Here is a 21,969-nt window from a genome sequence, read left to right as displayed (position 1 = left end):
GTATATGTAATAGATGCACATTTACAGGTACACATATATAACAAAGGCAATTGGGCAGGATGTATATATACATGTGTAGATATAAATATTCAGACACCGTAGTATCGGGGAAGGGTTGCCCCTCCAGGTTTTTTTTTGGGGGGGGGGGGGTGATGTCGACCATTTCCTTGGGAACAACTTGACCAGCCTAATGACACCCCAACTTTTACCAATCTTATAAAATATACATGTGTTGTGAAGATTGCTACTAAAAGTTTATACATGTATTAGTATTGACGTATGCCCCCTCTACGATTTGGAAAACTCAGTGGAGTAACCGTAAGGTGATGTAGACACTTAGTACTCTCTCTCTCTCTCTCTCTCTCTCTCTCGCCAGGGTATTCTGGATAGGTCTGGCCCGCACATTGAAAGTGAAAATACATGCATGATATTTATTAAATTCATTTTTAAAAAGGGTCTGTTGTAGTTACTTATGCTTTCTCTTGGAAACAGACACATAGCATCATTTTTCAGGTTGAGGGAGTCGAAGGATAAGTTTGTAGTTAATTAGCAAATTAAAAAAATCAACCTTTTCTGCTTGATCTTCGCATTCTAAAATCGTTACATGGGTTCAAATCATAATTTTTTTTAAAATCCTATTCTCTTCTCATTCAATACTACTATCAAGAATATTGGAAGGGGGGGGGGTCACTCAATATATCCTTATTCGCATATGAAAATAACAGATCATAAGGAGGAGGGGGCAAGCGCTCATCCAATTCAATTCATAATTTTCAAGTTTACATATTTCTCATTTAAATCTAATATAAATAAGAGTAGGGGATCACCCAATATATCTGTATTCGCTTATGAAAATAACAGATATTGATCATTGACCAAATAACGTGGGACCGAACCCCCATTACGATTCTACGTGCCTGGAAAAAGCAGTTGAATATACCACATTGTCTATACACGTATTCAAACAACTTCCCAGAGTCCATTTGAAGAATAACTGATACCTGTTCCGGATATATACATACATATTTGATGTGTTTACATCAGTAAAACTAAGCAATGCTAGATTTAGACTAAATGTCGGTGCATGCAATGACATGCCCTCCGACTGATGTAATTTTGATTCATCAAAGATGAACACTATATTGAGAGAGAGAGAGAGAGAGAGAGAGAGAGAGAGAGACTATTCTTTGTTGACGATTTAGGGGAATGTAAAGATATAAACACGGACGCATTTTTGTTAGGTTTTTAAATATATTTGCTATAAATGATATCCCATTCATGCAACAACTGTATCGTTTAGTATTACGCTCTATTCAATATATTTTGTAAATACCCACAGCAGTCAGACATATTTTATTCGTATGTACCATATATTGTATATTACATAGACATGTAAGCAGACCTGTTATATACAGTCCTTGGTGTACATGGCATAACAAGTAAATTTATCTGACTCAATCGACGTTTTTTTTTATTTAGTTTATGATCATGACCAAAAAAAAAAAAAAATGAAAATTCAAGAGCCATCTTATTTTCCAATATTCATTTGAATTAGAGGACATCGAACATCGCCTTCGAAAATATGATTGCGTTCTACTCACCAATTTTTGGGAAATACACGCATTATTTTCCTCACTCTAATTACATGTAACACAAGATTCTTCCGCAAAATGTCTATGAACACGATAAAGTTACATGTATATGTAAATGCATAAATTATTTTCCATAGCATGCCAGTTTTTGATAGTCTTTGATCTCAATGAGTATTTTTTTTTTTACATAAAAAGTTAAAATTGTAACTTTTAGAAAAATATTCTAGAAGAATCAGGGGACTGTAAATCCTATAACGTCGATGATGTCATTCCGAAAAAACAACCGCCGGAAGACACCGTCAGAGTTAACAATGCAACATTGTAACGTTATTTTCTCAATATCAGCAACAAATAAATGGTACATGTTATATATGAATGAAACGAGAAAATTATCACCTTTCTACCTGCAAAATATGGTCCGCTTTTGAAGCGCGGCCAATTTTGGCCAATAACGTCCCTTGTTCTTTCCAGATAAAGCCCATGCAAGAGATGCTAAGATATGTATGCATAATATTCGTATAGCTGCCAGCAGAGTTGGGCATTTGGGGTGGACTAGTTACGCTGAACAATACTGCCTCAAGAGGGAGCCTCACCCTGCATCATCCTAGGGGATTATGGATTATGTTAACTTAGCATCAAGTCAACCTTTACAACCTCCAAGTAATAGCATCTCGGGTAGTAATAATTCAGTTCGTCAGGGTTGGACTAGAACCCTCACTCCATGCTTTGGAGCGGGTGCCCAGAGGGACGAGTCAGATACAAAGTCAGACTAGGAGACAAACAAAACAACCAAAGCAGTAAAGTGTTGTTATGCGTTCAATAAGGGATTTTGTTCACATACCCCTGCATCTTCTGTTGAGGTTCCATCCTGAAATCACCTCATCCGGGGGGTCAAACATAAGGTAGGGTCCATTTTGTACAGTTTAGCTGCCACACCTATTAACTACCATGAATTGTCAATTGAATTGGAATCTTACCACGGACGAGACAGACAACAACTCTTAGCCAGTTTTAGAATTGGTTTCGCTTTGCAATATTCCGGGCCTAGACAATTTATGGTATTCAATTATCTAAAATCTGTTCAAGAGGACCCACAATTGGTTGAAGATAAAACTCTCTACAGAAGTAATCTTGGGTAGGATTTAATGTTATCCCACTCTCAGCGTATCACCAGTGGGTCTTGTCCCTAAACAAGACGGCGATTTTAGATTAATCCACCATCTCTCTTATCCACCATATGATTCGGTCAATGATCACATTCATCCAGTTATTTGTTCTGTCTAATACTCTAATATTGATGTTTCGTCCTTATGATTCAAACACTAAGGCAGAATGCAGTGTTGGTCAAAACCGACCTTAAGAGTGTCTTTCGTCTGCTTTCTATATACCCAAGTGACTTTGATTTACTAGGTATTCAATGCATAAGTACTATTTCGACAAATATTTGCCGTTTGATCCATTATCTACTGCCTTATTCAACAGATTTAGCAAATTCTTACACTGGTTGGTCTGTAAATAAAATCACCGAATTCCAATATCATTCATTACTTAGATGACTTTTTGTTCGAGGGTAAGTCGGGAGACGTAACATGTAGTCACACATTTCTAAATTTTCATAGGATTTGTGCATTGGGCGTTCCAATAGCTGACGATGACTGTCGAGTCGATTACATGTTTGACATTTTAGGTCACCTGAGTCACTCACAACTTCTTCCCAGAAACTACTGGGCCAATCTTGACCAAATTTGGTATGTAGCATATGTAGGTAAAGGAGACCGGAAATTGTAAATTTTATGACTCACCCCACACCCTAAGGGGCCTTAATTTTGGGGTAAAAACTGTAAAAATTTATGTATTTCTTTAAAAATCTTCTTCTTTACTCCTGGGCACCTAGTAGAGAATGTGAGTATAAAGTAATGATGAGCAAGGAAGCTTCTATCGAAATTGTAAATTTCATTACCCCCGGGGTAGGAGTTCTGGCCCCAGGGTGGGGTCAAACTTGGTATATAGTGTTTATGTGTAAATCACTTAAATAATATCTTCTTTAGTGCTATTGATACTAAATTAAAACTAAATGGATATTTAGAAAGATCAAATAGTTCTTTACTAAAATTGTAAATTTGATGAACCCAGGGTATCAGGGTGAGGCCAAAATGGTAGGTTATTAAATGTGTGAACAATAGAAATTTTTAACTTTTTCTTGATAACTACTATTCCAATTCATTTTAAATTTGGTATGAAGCATCTTTCGGACAAGGGGGGCGTAAACTGAAATTTAAGGATTCTGGAACCCTAGGGGCAGGGCAAAAACTGCCCAAAATTGACAAATTTTCAAAAAATGTCTTCTCTACAACCGCGTATGTTTAAGAAAAACTAAATACATAGTAATGTACAGCAGGAAGGTCTATACCAAATTTGTAAATTTCGTGATCCCCGGGGTAGGGGTTCTGACCCCAGGGTAGGGCCAAACTTACTATATAGTGTTTATGTTTAAAAACACTTAAATAATATCTTCTTTAGTGTTATTGATACTAAATTTAAACTAAATAAATATTTAGAATGAACAGAGAGTCCTTTACCAAAATTGTAAATTTAATAATCCCAGGGGTAGGGGTTCTGACCCCAGGGTGGGGCCAAACTTAGTATACAGTATTTATGTGTAAGTTTGCTGATACTGTATAAAATCTAAATGCATACATACGAATAGAAGAAAAGGATGTACATGTAAAAAAAAAAAAAAAAAAAAAAAAAAAAATGGTGATTTTTTAAATTCTAGGATGGGTTCAAATTAGTCATATCTTTTAATGTTTTAATGTAATACATCTATCATATTATTTAAAGCCTTTCATCAGTGTATGCACTTTTGAGGGCAATGAAGTTTTAAGAACACATCTTGTTTTATACTGTTGCTGAACATTAGAATTTAGCTTAGATATTCAGAACAGGAAATTTTTTTTCTAGATTCATAGCCCTTGGGAGTAGTGATACTTTTTCACTAGTACTCAGGACGCCGTTTCATCAATAAGTGTAAATATTCAACTAACTAAGTCTTACGCCGACTATGTAAATCTAGTTACGTAAAGTTTAGCGCAAACTGCGTTTCACGAAACAATGTAAATACATGCGTACGTTACTACTCGACTAAGTTTTCAACTAAGCTTACGTACTTAGTTACCGCGTCCTGAGCATGCGTACATCATACTTTCGGTTTTTTCACTTGTTGTCTGGACCAAAATAATGAATGAAAAGAGCGCAAAGAAAATGCACAAGCGGAATTGGGAGGAGACAGAGATGGCCGTGTTGGCAGAGGCAGTAAAATTTTCCTATACCATACTATTTGGGCACTGCATACTAAATCAAACATATCACTCCATAAACAAAATTTGTTTGTTTTTTTTATATATATAGGTCTATGTATATACAGTATTTTACATCTCTTCTTCTACAAAAAGTATTTTTATTATGATTTCAAAGATTATTATATTTTAAGTGCATGTAGGTCGACACGATACATCTACATTGTATCTAGAGCCATGTACCATCGTTTTGCAAAAAGACGGGGGGGGGGGGGGGGGGGGTGCAGCTGGGACATAATTAGATGTTGGCTTTTCAAATAATCCTTTGTAGTGAATTTCACAATTTTCTCTCTTTCAGGTTACATTTTCTTCAATCGTGGGGGTGTTATAGTCTTCTATTATGAGTGCCTCAAAACATTTACCTACAAACGTGTGTGTGTGGGGGGGGGGGGGGGGGGGAATTCTTCTATTAATGCTCATACCTCGATAAATAGTTTTATTCATAATTTCCTCTCATTCACATACAGTACAAATTTTAAAAAAAATCGTATTGTTAAAAAAGTGGAGTAGCAACGCAGGGTGATTCCCCTCTTCCCAGTCACTCCGATTCGTGCCTGATATACATGTAGATGTTTTTCTTTATTTGAGAACATAATATATATATATATATATGTACGGTTTATCCTGCACATCACTTATCACCGAAATTCATCAAGTATCAAAATGTTACGAAGACTCTTTTTTTTTTATTTGGAAGAACTTTATTATGGATGTTTTGAAAATCTTCCCAAAAAATCCCGTCTTAATAGATACATAATATAGTTATATGATGTATCTCTTAAGACGGGATATTTTTGTTCAAGATTTCAGACATACAATGGAAATTAGTAGATTTTAAAAAACTATTCATGAAATATACATTACACTCCCGTAAATCCACCCACCATACGACAGAGATCGAGTTGAATCGGGCTCGCTAATCATTTGTTCCAAGTTAGTCCGAGCCGAAGTTTTGAAGAGATTTATAGATAGCCTACATATAATACGTTCCCTTTACGGTGGACTACTTTACAAAGGGATTTGGGAATAACACTGTACATTCATCATTCATGTACAGATAGACACTTGTGAAAAATAATTATAGCCATAAATTTACTAGTTTTCAAAGGGAAGTAACCCTTATGGCCTTACATATTTATCGTTGTAAACGTCTAAAAGCATCCTGTCTTGAAAAAATCGATCACGACACAAAGCTCGTCGGTAAAAATTTCATATATATCTACAAACAGTTAACAGTCGCCCATGATCTTTGCTTACGTAGGTACTTACGTAAGGGCTCGACCTGGCGTAGTGTTTCTACTAGTTAGTAGAAAACTTGCGTAAATTCTAATCTTACGCCATTTGATGAAACGGACTTACGTAAAATATTTAGCCTAGTCAGAAAGTTACGCCAAACTAAGCTTACGCAACTAGTTACGATGTTTGATGAAACGGCGTCCAGATAATCAATAAGAAATCTTCCAAATCTCCAGAATGGCATTGGTAAGAAAACTGGTAATCCACATGCTACGCGTTTTAAAACTTACCTGTAAACTTTAGATATTAGTACATCAACACAAAATTTAATGCAATAGCAAATTCTATTTGTCGTTGTCAGTGGAACCACTTTCGGGCTTTGGCTCTACATGCAAATTCAGTACCACATCAATCCCCATCCCCATTCTCAATATATGGTAAATTTGAAAGTTGAGTCCAATAGGTGTTTGAAAGATTCAATGGTAGAGAATACATGCCAAATCTATAATGTAGCCGTTGAAAGATTTAACCATTTCAAGTATCTATTTAGCTTACATATGTAATAGTTAATTACAATTAACATGACCAGCACCTTTGGACCAAACTGCATTTCATAGCTTATATGTCAGCCAAAAATCAAGCACCAGCATCCATTAGGACATATATATAAGGTTTGTCATACATGTACAAAATTCAACATTTCAATGATGTTACCAAGTCAACTATAGTCAAAAAAGTGTTAAAGGGTGCTAAAAGAAGTACTCAAAGTCTGGATACAAGGGATTCAACTACCTGTAGTATTCTGATATAATTAGCTTTAATTAAAGTTTGTGCTTCTAATTACGAGGTTGTGATCTCTTGAAGGCTGCATTTTACTCAGTATTCTTTGGATTTTTGCGTGATGGGGAATTAACTAGCAAGTGATGACGCAAGACCGCTAAGCCGTAGCGACATCGACATTGTGATAGGCTTGAGACGCAGACAGGTTAAGATGACCATTCGACAGTTTAAAACCGATCAAATGGAACAGTCAGCAACCTTGTTTTTACTAGAAACAAGGGACCCAGCTTGTCCGGTCACTTCATTGTCTAACTTTTTAGCCGTAAGAAACCACAACACTCCAGTTGACAGCCAATAATTAGTCCATCTCTAACGCGTTATCAGTTCTCATCTATACTGGCAACTATTAACAAGGGGCATTTTAGGACACACTCGTTTCGAATTGGAACAGCAACAGAGGCAGCAATGATGGGAATCCCAGACGTAGTGATCAAGCAATGGGACAGCTTGCACGTCTTGCATTAGATTTTCTTAGTATCGATACGTTGTAGATGGTACATGCATTGATACAATGTCATGATATTTAGGGGTTTCATTTTTACTAGTTTTACAGGTATGCACACTGTAGTCTGGATAATAGGATCCTCCATTGGGCTGCCTGTAGCGTTAACAGTCGTTCCGGAGGGAGGCATCTTACTCCAAGACATTTATGTTTTGGTTTGGGGTTAGGGGCATGAAATTGGAACGGTTCGACTCTTCATTGTACGGTACATTAGAGGCTAATCCTGAATCTGATTCAATGATCTGGGGATTCTGCCAGGGTTGGAGTTATTCGATAGCATTAAATGTTCTCTCCTGTGTTGCAAAGTACTGACCCCGGACATCACTTGATCAGACATTCTGTCATATTTGTATTGGCACAATGCCAAAAGTGGTTCTAATGTTGATGATATACGAAAGGATATCAACCGCAAGGTCATGCACTTTCTAAAAATGGAAGGGGTCTTATTTATTAGACACCCCACAATTACAGTTGCTGAGAAACATCTATTCAGGTACGACGGTACCCATCTTAACGACTCGGGCAATGCTGTGCTTCTCACCGATTTGCATGGGGTCTCGAAACTTATTTGCTAAATGCTATATAAAATGTTTTAAATGAGAAAGTTTTAATTCATCTTATTTGGGTTATCCTGTAGCAATATCTTTTGGATGCTAAATAATGTAGGGAAATGAATATTAGCTACAAGGGGAGGAGGTGTCTAATATTAGGCTGTGTCTGACATACAATCTTTGTGAATAAAATAAATGAAATGATGAAACTGAATAAACTTGAATGAAACGTAAATAACTGACACTGAGGTGCTTTACGAAAAGAAATTTTTGTTAATATAAGCAAATAAATGTGGTTTTAAATATTGATTGACATAATGCAGTCTACTTTATTTAGATTATATTCTTAAGCATTTGAAAAAGTCAAAATATATCTTTTGTACATATTAAAGTTTTGGAGTATCCATGTTGCACCAACTAACTTAAATTTGGTTATTGATATGAAATATATTTGTTACAAGTCGACGTTAAATGGGGTAACATCATAAGCTCCAAATCTTCTGAAAAATTGTACACAAGTGCATATAAGAGTTAGGGGCGTGCAATATTACCGGTATATTGCGGTATAACCCACGATGACAATATACCACTATTTAAAAAAGAATACCGATTTTTGACGATATATATGAATACATCTGTATTTATAAAACTTTTAAAATTAATTGACAATGTTAGAATAAAAGATTTTCATACACGTAATCGATTATGTCAATGAAAGAATGCTATCGGATATGTAAATTAAGTTTAAATACGGATAGATAAATAAAATACGGAAAATTAAATCACCAACAACACTCTTCGCAGAATGAAACGAAAAATTGTAAATATTGACTATATCATGCTTTGGCACCATTTTGCCCTAAAGAAAGGGAAAAATGATAATTTTTAACAAAATAATCTATGATAGCGAGCCAGCGCGGAGCGCTGGCTCGTACTGCGAGCTCTAATGACTAGACCGTGGGAAATAATCCGAGCTAAATCTCAACCTCTAACAAGAATTTTTTTTTTTACGCCAATCCCAGAAGTCCCCCGTACAAAATGGCGGATGGTTCGATTCGTAAAATAATAATTTAAAAAAATCTTTGAAGTATTACAAACCTTTCTTAATTGAAAGGAAAGGATGAAAATCATATTCTTCCTCCTTTCTTTTTCTTTTTAAAATATTGTCTAAAGAAATGTAAACAGTCACGTCACAACTACCAGGCTACGTCACAACACGCTCGTTGCATTTCCCGCAAAACTGGTTCCTACATTGGCGAGAAGAGCAAGACAGTAATCCTACGTATTGACAGTGAACCAGATCAGTTTTCCTTGTTTTCAATATAAATTTTTTGAAAATGTATTCAGATATGCTGCGCTCGCCCTAACGGTCACACCGTAATCATATTAGAGTTTCTATTGAAGGTTCCTTGTCTCACTCCAGTCAGGCTTGGTGTGTGTTCACCTTTTGATTGAATGTCATTTTTTTTATGAAACAATACTCATAGCGAGTCAAGCGACGCGACGAACTCGCTCCAATGATTACACATATGAGTCACATGATTTACTCTTCATCAGTTGAAAAAAGATGAGTATCACCCATAATGCTTCCGAAAAAATGTCGCCGTCACTGCGGTATACTTCATTGACAAACCCGTAATTAAAATAATTAGATTGTTTAGAAAGTACCATAAACGTTTCTAAATTCCAGACAAGCTTTCTCATAGCTTCAAACATTTTATTTTTGCTTGGTTCGAGAGAAGAAAAAAAAATTGCAGCTAATATGACGTCACAATTTGTGACTGTTTACATCAAGCGCGTTATATTTCCCGCGTTAAATGAAGAGGCCGATAAAAGTCGTGTTGCAAGATGCTAATGGGCTTCGCTCGTCTCAACGGTCACACCGTACAACATATCAATAATACTAAAATATAATCTTAGCGGTTATTTGATACACAATAAACTGTTATGAGCTGCAATGCTTATTTTTCTATTCAGGACTAAAAAATCTCTCAAAAACTTTTGAACTTCAAGAATTAAGAATTTCCTATTTCAATTTATCACTTTCAGCGTAACTGCACTATATTGCAATGAATATCGCAGTATTCAAAGTCAGACATTGCAATACTGTATATATTGTAATGTCGTTTTCACCTACATTCATCCCCAAACTTAGTAGAAACAGCCTAAATCAAAGACTATAACAATTCATTAAAGTTTGTTGATGTATTTGTCAAGCAAATCGATCATTCAGATCGGGAAATTGTCTTTGAAAAATACATACAAGAACTTATTCTCAAGGTATTAAATTAATTGAATAATTTGACAAGGACCTAATTCTATAAAATGAATTTTAGCATAAGATCTTGACATTGTTTTGTACATTCTAGTAATAGAACCGGAAACTGATAAACATACAAACCGGAAAAGGTGTGCTGTCATTTGGGATGAAATTTTATACTAGGTCGCATTTTCCTAGGGGAAAGATGGGCCCTGGTTAATTCTTCCCGGGGAAAATTCTATATTAGGTCCATTTTCAGGGGTAGTCTAACCAGATTCTATACCGGGGAAAGTTTATCAGAGATTCAAGAGTTATCTCGCCTACACTAAACTCAAGAAAGCGGAAGACTATCATAAGAACCGAGCAAAAACATTAAGTCTCAAAATTCGCTTGGGAGACTTCATTAGAATAATTCAAATTTTAAAAAAATTAATCTATCAATTAAGGTATGATATTTTTCAAGAGTTCTTTGTACTAGTAACATTGGAACAAAAACTTTAATGTTGACCCCCAATGGGATCCCCCTTAGATCTTTAAGATTTTACAGTGGTCAGTGGCAGATTTTAAGGGGGGGGGGGTCGGCTGAAATTTTCTACTTCAAGGTAAGTGGTGGTATCTTGTTAAGAAAAATGAACTAAACGATAAAGGAAGCAATAATTTATTTCACTACCGGAGAAATATATGACAAAATCTTTTGATTTCCTGAATTACTTTCTTGGGAGAACTTAAATTTTTCCAGAAACCCTTAAAATTTGCTACATTTTATTAATTTTACCTTATAAAAAATGATAGAAAATAGTACAAATGACAGACTTATTTCAAGCCCTATACAATCTGTAAAATCCAGGAGCCTCCGGCTTCGCCCCTGAGGCTCCCATCAGGGCTTCGCCCTCGAACCACTGGGGGCCTCAAGGCGGCTCCAAGACCCCCTGCCTCATTGCGTTGTTACAAAAACATGGTAAAAAAGATATAATGTTGATCCCTTTAGCTTTCCATAAATTATACCATAAGCATTTTGACACCATACTGTATTGATGTCAGACATTAAATCTCGGATTTATTGTTGTCTATTTTTATTTTTGTAATGCAAAGATAGAACTGGATCATGGTTTTATGTTTGCTTCTTGATTAGTAAACCGATTTGATTTCTTCCGCGGAACATATCAGCCCTGTTCTTGGGACCCATTCATTTCATTCTTGATCGTAAAATAAAAGGTCCGATTACGTATTTTTTCACACCTTCTCAAGAAGAAGAAAATGATACCTCAGAGATTCGAGAAATAATTCTTTTAATCCTCACAGGATAATTAACACCCACTGATATTTTGCTGGAACCCAGCCAAACCCACACGCTAACCATGGGACCCTCAGCAACGCATGATATCCGCTGGGTTCGCCGCTGATTGCTTGACTAATTATATGGATGGCTATATAATGTCATTTGAACTTAATTGAAAGTTAAAATAGGCAGTATAAGTGAGATGAAAGCAATACTTTAAACATGCATGCAAAAGAAGCAATATGATGCTCGTTACGGGCAGACAGCCTCTCGACTGACATTACTCCCACCCACCCCTTCAAAACAGTTATCTTGACCAAATATACATAAACCTAGTTAAATCGTAAATCCCTGGCAAGTTGTTAACTACCCTTGTTACCTAATCCGGATTTGACGTCTTCCGCGAAAAAATATTCATTAATTACCACCATTCAAAGATTAATTTACCACTACATGCCGACACGTGGATACTTCGACCTCTGCACTGTAATTCAGTTTAAGAGAATAAAGATATTATCATTGTCTTTGGACATCAACAGCGTTCAGCCTGAAACTGAGTCACTTTTACGACAACTTTTCATATGGGATTGCTATAGCGAATTTGCATCAACATCGATCAAATAAAAACTAATGGAGAATTTTTTTTGCACTTTTGCTATCTAGATTTATTTTTGATTATAAGAATAAAAGTGCTTGTTGCTTAGATTTGGTTTCAATTTTTGCATGAAAATCAAATATGTATTTGAAATTCAGTTTCTTGACATGATTCTGAGACAAGGAAAAACTTAAATGGATAAAAAAAACAATATTTCTAAAGGTATTATTATTATTTCAAATACTGATGTAAAAACGTTTTGCCCATTATACGAAAATCCATGCCAAAATCATGTAGCGTGTCAAATTGTCAAATTAACGTCATTTCGCGACTAAACATGGTCATCAAAATATATTCACTTTTGCTTGCAAGAAGAAAATTTATAATATATTTTAAATAGAATGTATCAGAAATCCCTTAAACAGAGATGTATAACATTGATATTTATCATCTGTAAATTAAACTCCGTAGCGAAGCCTGAAGGTAACACGCGTCGTGTGTTTATCGCTATCGGTCGCGTTGTCCTGGATTTGGGTCAGGGTGTCTTTACCTGTCGTATATCAGTAATTCTTATCAACAGTTTTGACAATCGAAGAAGTTGAACAAAATACAATTAGATATGCCTAACATTATAAGTGTCAATCACGACGTGGATAAAATAACTTGTTGCTAACTGTACAACAGGTACCAATGAAAGGAATAAGTTAATTGTATCAAATCGGTATCTCCAGTGTAATATGTCTGCTGAATTCTGTTTCATATTTCTATCTATCTATACCCCCCCCCCTCTTTAATTCAAATAAAAGTATTGAATTGTAGTGGAAATGTAAAACTTAACTGATGGATTAAACTAAAGATTTAGACTATGTATTATTTTGCTTGTCAGTTGTTGGTTTGTTTTTTTTTCAAACAATGATGAAATCAGCTTCTCTGACTGTTCCTCCTTCAAAAACGATGCTGCACGCCTGATTATATTATATGCTTTAATTGCGCTTAAATTATCTCCAGGTGTCTGCTGTGGGCGGTTGTTTTTTTTCATACCCCCTTCTCCAACCCTACAATTTGACGAAATGTACATCTTTTAAAAAGTATTCTCCACAAAACACTGTTTTTATCACAGATAGTATACATCTTGTTAAAACTCAGCACAAATAATGAAAAAATGGTACCACCAGCCTTATTCTATCCTGTTTGTCAATACTGTTTAAGTACATTTAAACAATAATTATTCACAAAATAAGTTAATGGGATTGGGCAGCAGGAACAGTCTATTTTAGCCCTTTCCCACTACTTGGGACCACAACGACAAGCATGTCATGGCCACTATGTTTCGGTGTATGGGAAGTAATAGACTTGCTCAAGTCTCTATGTTTAATAATCAGTGCTCTCTTTAATACTTTTGATAATGCCAAACATGTTTGGTGACATTAAGTATGGTAGAGAGCAGAGAAACACAGTAAAATTTGGATGAAATGATAATGTAATAAAAACAACATAGAGACTTGAGCAAGTCTAGGGAAGTAACAGAGGAGACGTAGCTAGGCGTATACCCAGACGTCCACATAAATCTATGGATTGATATTGTACGCAGAACAATTGTTTTTCATGAAACAAGTTCAATTGGTTACTTAATTATTCATTAATCAATGAATTCAATGTATTACAGATGTATGTGCATTTAACACACACACCCCGCGATATTCCAATAACTACATGTGTGTACATTGACAATCTATTAGAGCCAAAATATAACACAGAAATATCATTAAACTGAAGGATAATGATTGCATAATCCGATGGTAAAAAGGCATATGATAGCCAAATTATCAAACTTCTCTCATGAGGACTTCACCCATCGCTACTCTACTAGGATAGATAATTTGACGATCAACAAAATATAACTTCAATTTCAAGTTCAATTTCAAATATGTACGGTAAAAAGGTGTACAATATTTTTGTTCTATTATATCAATATCAAAGCGTCGAAGATGTTACAGTTCATAAAAATATTTTAACCTTTCTGATTTTGCATTAAGAATAGCACATTTGATAGATAAAACATTGGCGTATGATGAATATTGCAATACTGGTTGTGCATATAAATGTAACATCATATAGTATGAAAAGGTCAAAGTGTTCTATAGCTCTTTAAGAGGTTTTGCCAAACTCTTAATTACAATAACAAATCAATAGATTTGCTTTTCTCTTAAATCATTTATCCATTCTCTTAAATCAGTTATCCATGTATAGAAAATATTTTATGCATCAGGCATTCTCAATAGAAGCATGTTTTAAAGAAATTGTAAAACTTTATGTAATGCCGTCACTGCAACCAGGACCCGTGCATTAAACAGGCATAGACACAGCAGTCATCTAAGATCGTATTTTCACCTTTAATTATGCGGCAACTGAGTGATAAGAATATAATATAGACGTTGTCGCAAATTTTGCGCTTGGTTAGGGCAAAAAGTGGACAGTTTACTCTACAATAATGGATATGTGAACACAGGGGGCGGGACAAATGTCAACTTCGTACAGCCTGTCTTTGAAATATGTTCACTGCAGTGAAGATTACTTCACGTTCTAACTTCTTTTAAAAGATGATATAGCATGCTCTACATCCAGTGTTGTTCAAACGACGTACCAGGACAGATAAAGTATATTTTTCTTTTAACTCCATGTAAAAAAGAAGATAACCACAAAATATGACCTCGAAGTTTCAAGCTAGCAAACAGTTACATGCAATTCGTAAGCAGTTAATACTAATGGACCAGCAGTACCGAGAGGGGTTTCAGACAGAATGCACGGACAGTTCATCAAACGAAAATACTAATGAAACAGCTTCATTTGGATCTTTTGATATTATTGAAGAGGTATGTCTTTTACCCCGATTTCACGAACATGGCCCATTTACGAACACATACATAACAAACAAAAAGTTTTTAAATATTTGTATCAAACGACAAATATCATTTCCAATCAATTTTATTTCATATCCATGATATCAACATCGTGGATGTAAATTATTGCTAAATAATTCATATTTGTTTGTATACTTTAATAATAAAGAGTTGAACATTTAATTCCTAGAAATTGTTAGCACACGAATGTACCACATAAAAATCAATTAGATTTATGAAAGAGTAGGTGTATTCATTATCTATCAGTCCTCAATGAACGTTCGGTTTAAAAAGTAACAATAAATATTAATTTAAATTTCTTATAATCTTGGTATCAAAAGATGCAAAACGTAAATGACATTCTGATCAACTTTTCAAACTATATATGCTATGTATATATGTTATAGGCAGGACCACTATGTATGCTACTTTATATAACTAATTGTGCAATCCTGTATAGATATAAGATATTATACCAAGAAGCAGACAGAAAACAACGATGTAATATAGACCTATTTAGATGTTTTTCATACTTTGATAGCCTTTAATTCTTTTTTTTCCCAATTTTTCTTCTCCAATTTTTGACAAAAGAGTACTATTCAGCGTTTGTACTTGATTTTAAAAAAATCGAGTGACTTTGTTAAAAACATTTTTTCTGCCAATGATGTGCATGAATCTTAGAAAGATGCATGTGTAGTATTACATGCAATATGAATCTTATTCACCATTTCACCATCTTTTTAATCGCCTTTTCGTGCTTGACTTTGTTAATATTGATACAAAATTGTTATTATGTGGTGATGTCAAATTGCCTCTGCAAACTAATATAAATATTTTTTCAGATGTTCATAAATTTGTAGAAGAAACTTGTAGATTCGTTTAATTATTGTGCATTTTACCTGTTAATTATTACCTTGCATAGCATATTGTAATATTTTAGGAAAGGGACTTGTAAGTTGTTAGAACTTATTCCCAATCCTTTTGATTTCATCAATAAAATATGTTCAAAACAAATACAAAACCATTTGCTCTGTATCGGATGAAAAAACTGAAATATAGCTAAGCGAACTTTGATTTCAATTAATTGGAAGTCCTATTTGGGAACCATATCATATCAAACCATATTTAGGAATTCATATATAAATTTACAGTATATATTGGGGAAAGTAATAAACAAGAACTATGTTGCCTATCGAGTTTAGAAAAAAAAACAAAAAAACGAGTCTTCAAACTTTGTAATTGAATATGACCGCATTCTGTATGGGGGGGATTGATGAAGTTTTCCGTCCAATGTTTCGTTTGATACATGCATCAAACAAAGAATTATAAGTTTCATTTCTTAAGTACATCAAAATAAAAAAAAATCTTATGAAACCTTGATTATTCAACATTCTACGCATGTTTAAAAGCAATTTAAAACGGTTTATGCGACCTTAAGGAACTTAGATGATATAAATATAGTTGTATACAGTTGAGTGATTTGAAAGTTTCCCCAGGAAGCACTGGGTGACAAAATATATTTGAAAAACCACACTGTAAAACAAATGCATGCATTGTGTTTATTAAAAAAAAACCAATCATGTCATATCTGATTTCTACGTGTCACATGTATTCACAAAATTCAAAACTGTTGTAACAGTGATGATAGCTAGTGGTCGTGAATAGATAGATCAACACAATTCTAACATTTACCATTTGAATAGATGAATTACTCTTTCTCTCAAACGCATTTGTCACAAATTTCACTAGATTTCGTAATTTTTTAAAAATTTTTTTTAGGTTATTGGTACTTCGTAATTGTAAAGGTTTGATCTGAACCAGCGATATTTTCAAATATACAAATGGAATTCTCATATCTGAATATAGAGAACACATCAAAACAAAATTATATTCGTCCTCTCATTATTCAAATACATGTACTTTCCTTTGACCATTTTAAAAACCGTGCCGATATTTTTGGATGAGTTTTTCCATTGTTCTGTAGAAAACTTTTTTTTTTTAAAAACCCGAAGTTCAAAATTGTTAGTAGAAAATTATAATTATAGACATAACATTTAGAGGATAATAAATAAATCCGTAAGATTTGTAGCCCAGTTTGCACTTTCCTTACATGTTATCAACATATTTAGGGCTTTCCACCTTTCTGTGGAAAGTCCTATTGTTATTGTTCTGTTTATTATTTTCCTGCCGTCAAAAAAAAAATGTTCGTCTTAAGACTTATCGAAAAACTTTATAGTCCATCATATAGTACTTCTTGAGAAACGAATACAGTTCACCCAACGTAATTGAACTTTGACCCCTTACGGAGTTATTGGACCTTTCGCAGAAATCATTGTTATCGCTTCTACTTTTTAACCGTAAATGATAGGAAGATGAAACCTTTTCTAAAGCATAGAGGGTAATTAGTAGAAGCGAAAAATTTCAAATGAAGGGATTCGGTGTCCCCTATAGGGAGTTAATGCCTCTTTACGTTTTGCGATTTATTCGTAAAACATGTCGAACTTCAGAACGGTTTGTCGTAGAGACATGGGACCAACTGGAATAGTATACTTGACCTTTGACCTTGAAAATGAGGTCAAGGTCAAAGGTCAAGGTCATCAGAAAAGAGGAAAAAATAGCACTTTTTATACTCTCTTTCCTGCTTAAGATAGCGTTGGAATTTTATATGGGTAAGTATTGACTTCTTGATTGGTTTTGATAGTATGCATTATAACTTTGAACTTTGACCCTTCTGTGAATTTCGGAGACTCGCGTTAAAAACCTTGTTATCGCTATTCCTACTTAACAGAAAGTCGTAGAGACATGAAACCATCGCTAATGAATTCACAGTAAAACCCTCTTGCAAAGAAAAAATAATCAAAGGGATACGAAACCCCTTAAGCATAATTATTGCCCCTGAAAGTTTCCAATATCATTATCTAAGCCTATAACTTTTATATTAATATAGATAGAGACATGGGACCACTTGCATTGAGACCGATGACCTTTGACCTTCATAATGAGGTCAAGGTCAAGGTCATCATCAAAATCATTGGGTTTTTTTCATTTTCAAGGTCTTTCATAGTATTTTTAGCATTGAGAAGCTAACCGAAAGGAACCGAAAACCGCTAAACAAAGTTGTTGCCCCTGAATGTCTTGATTAACCTTTTTTAAGCTTATAGCTTTTATATTAATATAGATAGAGACATGGTATCATTTGCATAAAGACCCTTGACCTTCAAAATGAGGTCAAGGTCATCGTGAAAACTATTATTTTTATTTTCAAGGTCGTTTTGAGTTTCTAACATCATCTTAAATATTCTTAAATATCTCTTTTTAAATCATCGTAGGTGGAAAGCCCTCTAATTGTTCGCGAACAATTAGGATTACTAGTTCTATGTATGTTTCTTTCAAAATACATTTGTTAGTCTTAAAGCTGTATGACCCGATGTTCATGTATTAGTTTTGTACATAATTATTTTAAAGCAGATTAATTACTTTATAAAGTTAAATAGAATACACAGTCAAATGTAATACATTTACAGTAAATGGTAAAAACGTACTTAACAAAGTGCCAGTGGGCTATGAAAAGATCTTGTTGTATCACCTGTTGCCGGACCTTTTAAAGGGAAAGGAAACGAGAATTATTGTTTATATCATGTGATTATATTGTCACTTGATTCCAAGCGTTGACAGGGGTGTAAGTGAAGCTTGCGTAACGCGCCATCTGGTGAGAGAATGAGTAGGTTTGACATGCTAAAGAACTCCCTGCTCAATGGCTGTAAGCGCCGAATATAGGCCTATTTGGAGCCTTTCAACGGTCTTGGTGATGTCTCCATATGAATGAAAAGATACAATCAATCTAACATATGGTATGAAGATTATTGAAGTGAATCATTCACGTCGATCACAATATACAATTTTTCGCCAGATCATCCCCGAACACATACAAGCTTTAAAGAAGCATCATAATTACTTTAAAGCAGATTGATTACTTTATAAAGTTATTAACTTTCCCTTAATTACATGCTTGAAAACATCTGCATGTAAAAGAAAACAGTGCGAATATTATTTAGAAAGTAAATATAGTGGCTACATATATAAATCATCCCATAATAGACGTCTATAAATAGACCCACGCGCGTCAGGGGAATCCCAACATGATGTATTAACTCATATGCAAAAGTCTAGTTTTAAGGCTGAAAGAGCGTAAACAACGAATTACTAAGAGGTATTTGATATTTTTATTTCTATTAAACTTATGGTACGGTACTGTTATAACAAAATACACAGCTTTACACAGATAAGACCACCGATGATCTGAGAGTTTGAACTGGTCACGTGACTGTCACTTGAAATGGCAGTGACGCGGTTATTTGTAAACATCGATTTAAAATCAAATTATTTGGATTAAAACAGGTGAAATAATTTATGATATGTCGTAAAGTCTAATAACTACATACGTGCGATGATTTAATAGCGTTTTTACGAGATGGAAAAAAATATTGTAATTCGGACCATACAGCTTTAAACAAAGTGCTTTAATATTTGATAACCATATATCTTCTATACTTTATTGATAACACAACTAATTCATTAAAAACTGCAACATTTATTGTTATTTTTTATTAACACCTCTTTAAAGTTTACAACACAAAAATTGTGTAAATACTTTCTCTGTATTTGGAGCTTTGTGAAATCTCCATGTTTCACTACCATCATTTAGTATAGGGATAGTATAATTATCAAATAGATACGATTCAGCAACAACATTAAAACTGACGCTCTGACACAAATTTTGTAACCCCATATTGCCTTCCTTTCCTAATAATACTAGATTTTCCATTGTAATTAAAAACAACCCCTAAATACTTAATTTATCTACTATTTCTACTTGTCGATTGTCATATGAACGACGGTCACTGCGTTATTCTCCGTTTCTGCGATATTACAGGCAGGTTCCGTGACATTGAGTTGACCTCAAACTTATTCAATAAATTCAGTAGTTTTGATACTGATTAAGCAAATAAAACTTTATCATCTACGTACATTAATAAATATTCTGTAAATTATTGCGGCCTAAATATAAATCATCAAAATTGTCTTCTAAACGACAAGATACAAAGTCATTTACATATAAGGAGTACAGCGTAGTGCCATAGGTGAGTCGACTTTCACATTTTACACAATATATTTCATTGAAAAATATCCTCGGTGTGAACAATAATTCTGAACTCATTTTTGCTCCAACTTTTATGAAATCTAAAATATTTATTACAAAACATCTGGACATAATTTCCATTCATGATTTTCAAAACCTCTATTGTAGAAATGTGACTAATGAAACTTTAACATCAATTTTTAGCATCCATTTCTTTACACTGTATAATTCTTTGTAAGAGAGATAATATAAACTGCAGATATTTATGCTGTTAATGGTGTAAAAGTTTCTATAAATTGAATCTTGGTGAGTTAATGAAAATGATTTAGAAAAGTGGTTGTTTCCAATTAAATATATAGTAAAATAAATAAAAATTGACTCATTTATGGCATAATTCTGTACTTCATGACTTCTGTAGAATCCAATCATACTTAACAAAACCAATACGGAACTTTCGGGATGTGCCGGAACGACCGATTATATTTGACGTTTATACACCAATTGTAGGGCCAAATTGACATCGATACATATGGTGTTTCGCTAGCAGACGGTCCGTAAGGAGTTATGCGCTATGCGCAGTCCTACGATGACGATCTAAGTCACTATTGGTGCTTAGTACCTGGGTGTAAATGAGATGGAAGGGAAAGGCGCATTTAGACGCGTATCATTGGATGCAAGGCGTGAAGTTTTACGATATCCTCAAGATACTCGCTAGATTTATTTCCCTCGCCAACTCGCATAATTTAATCAATTGCATTTTCCTTTAAAATGGTTGTAGTGATTCCTTTCTTTCAAAGATAGCATTTAAATGCAGGAATTTGATAGCAATTGAAGAATTTCATGTTTGTTCACTTATTTGTTATTGTAATTCGGAGGTGACATGCCCTACAAATTACGTTCAACGCGCGTAAAAGTCATAGTGGATCCGCATCTCGAAAGTCCTGTATTTACAACAATTAAAAAAAAACCATATCTCTCTCATTAGATTTTCCTCGCACTGGAAGATACCAGGGTGAGTGCAGGCAGCATAGATTATGTGATGTTTGTGACACCCAACAAATTGAAAATGAATTTCAATTTATCCCTCAATGTCCGAAATACTCCTCTCTAAGGGAAAAATACATTCAAAAATACTACTACAAATCGTCAAGTTGGCTTCACAACAGACACCTACCCTGACTGCTCTAGGAAAATATCTTTAATATGCCCTTGCATCACGTAATGCTAAATTGTCGCTTTAATATATATGCGTGTGCATGATGCCTTTTGTATTATAGTTCAATATTGTTTTATATTACTTTCTAGTTATGTATTGTACTTTGAACTCTGCTTAATATCATATATAAACAGATCTACAAGACACTGGACGTATGGAACTGTGGAACACTTGATCAGGGGTTTCTTCCCCCTTTTTAGACTTCTTAAAGAGAAAGGCAACCCAAACCACATATTTGCTTTTATGAATAAAGTATTGCTTACTGATATTGTAAATGACAGTCTTTAACAACAAAAATCCTTGATTAACAATTAAATCAATATTAATCTATCATGTATTTTAAATTACCCGCCTCTAAGAGAGTGGCCATTGGAGTTTAATTTATGACGTCACACCGTCTATTCCGGTTTATTTCATCAGCACCACTGTAAACATGACAAGTCACGAACAGTTAAGTTTGGAGCCCATTCTTTCGCAAGAAGAAATTGAGAAAAGAAGACGT

The 21,969-nt window shown here is 34.4% G+C and overlaps 1 protein-coding gene across 2 annotated transcripts in view; it reads left to right on the top strand.

Moving 5' to 3' along the window:
- Positions 1 to 21,969, top strand: part of LOC125664192 (uncharacterized) — a 73,095-nt gene that overhangs the window by 33,443 nt on the left and 17,683 nt on the right. The window contains exon 1 of one of the 2 annotated variants that reach the window (XM_056142258.1): positions 14,749 to 15,084. The exons of the other annotated variant lie outside the window; for it this stretch is intronic. Coding sequence (XP_055998233.1) covers positions 14,917 to 15,084 — 168 coding nt within the window. The 5' untranslated portion in view covers positions 14,749 to 14,916. Of the gene's footprint in view, positions 1 to 14,748; positions 15,085 to 21,969 lie in introns of those variants that run through there. 2 annotated transcript variants of the gene reach the window in all.

The sequence above is a fragment of the Ostrea edulis genome, chromosome 1 (assembly GCF_947568905.1).
Source record: "Ostrea edulis chromosome 1, xbOstEdul1.1, whole genome shotgun sequence".
Taxonomy (NCBI): domain Eukaryota; kingdom Metazoa; phylum Mollusca; class Bivalvia; order Ostreida; family Ostreidae; genus Ostrea; species Ostrea edulis.
This window is presented reverse-complemented; position numbering and strand designations above follow the sequence as displayed.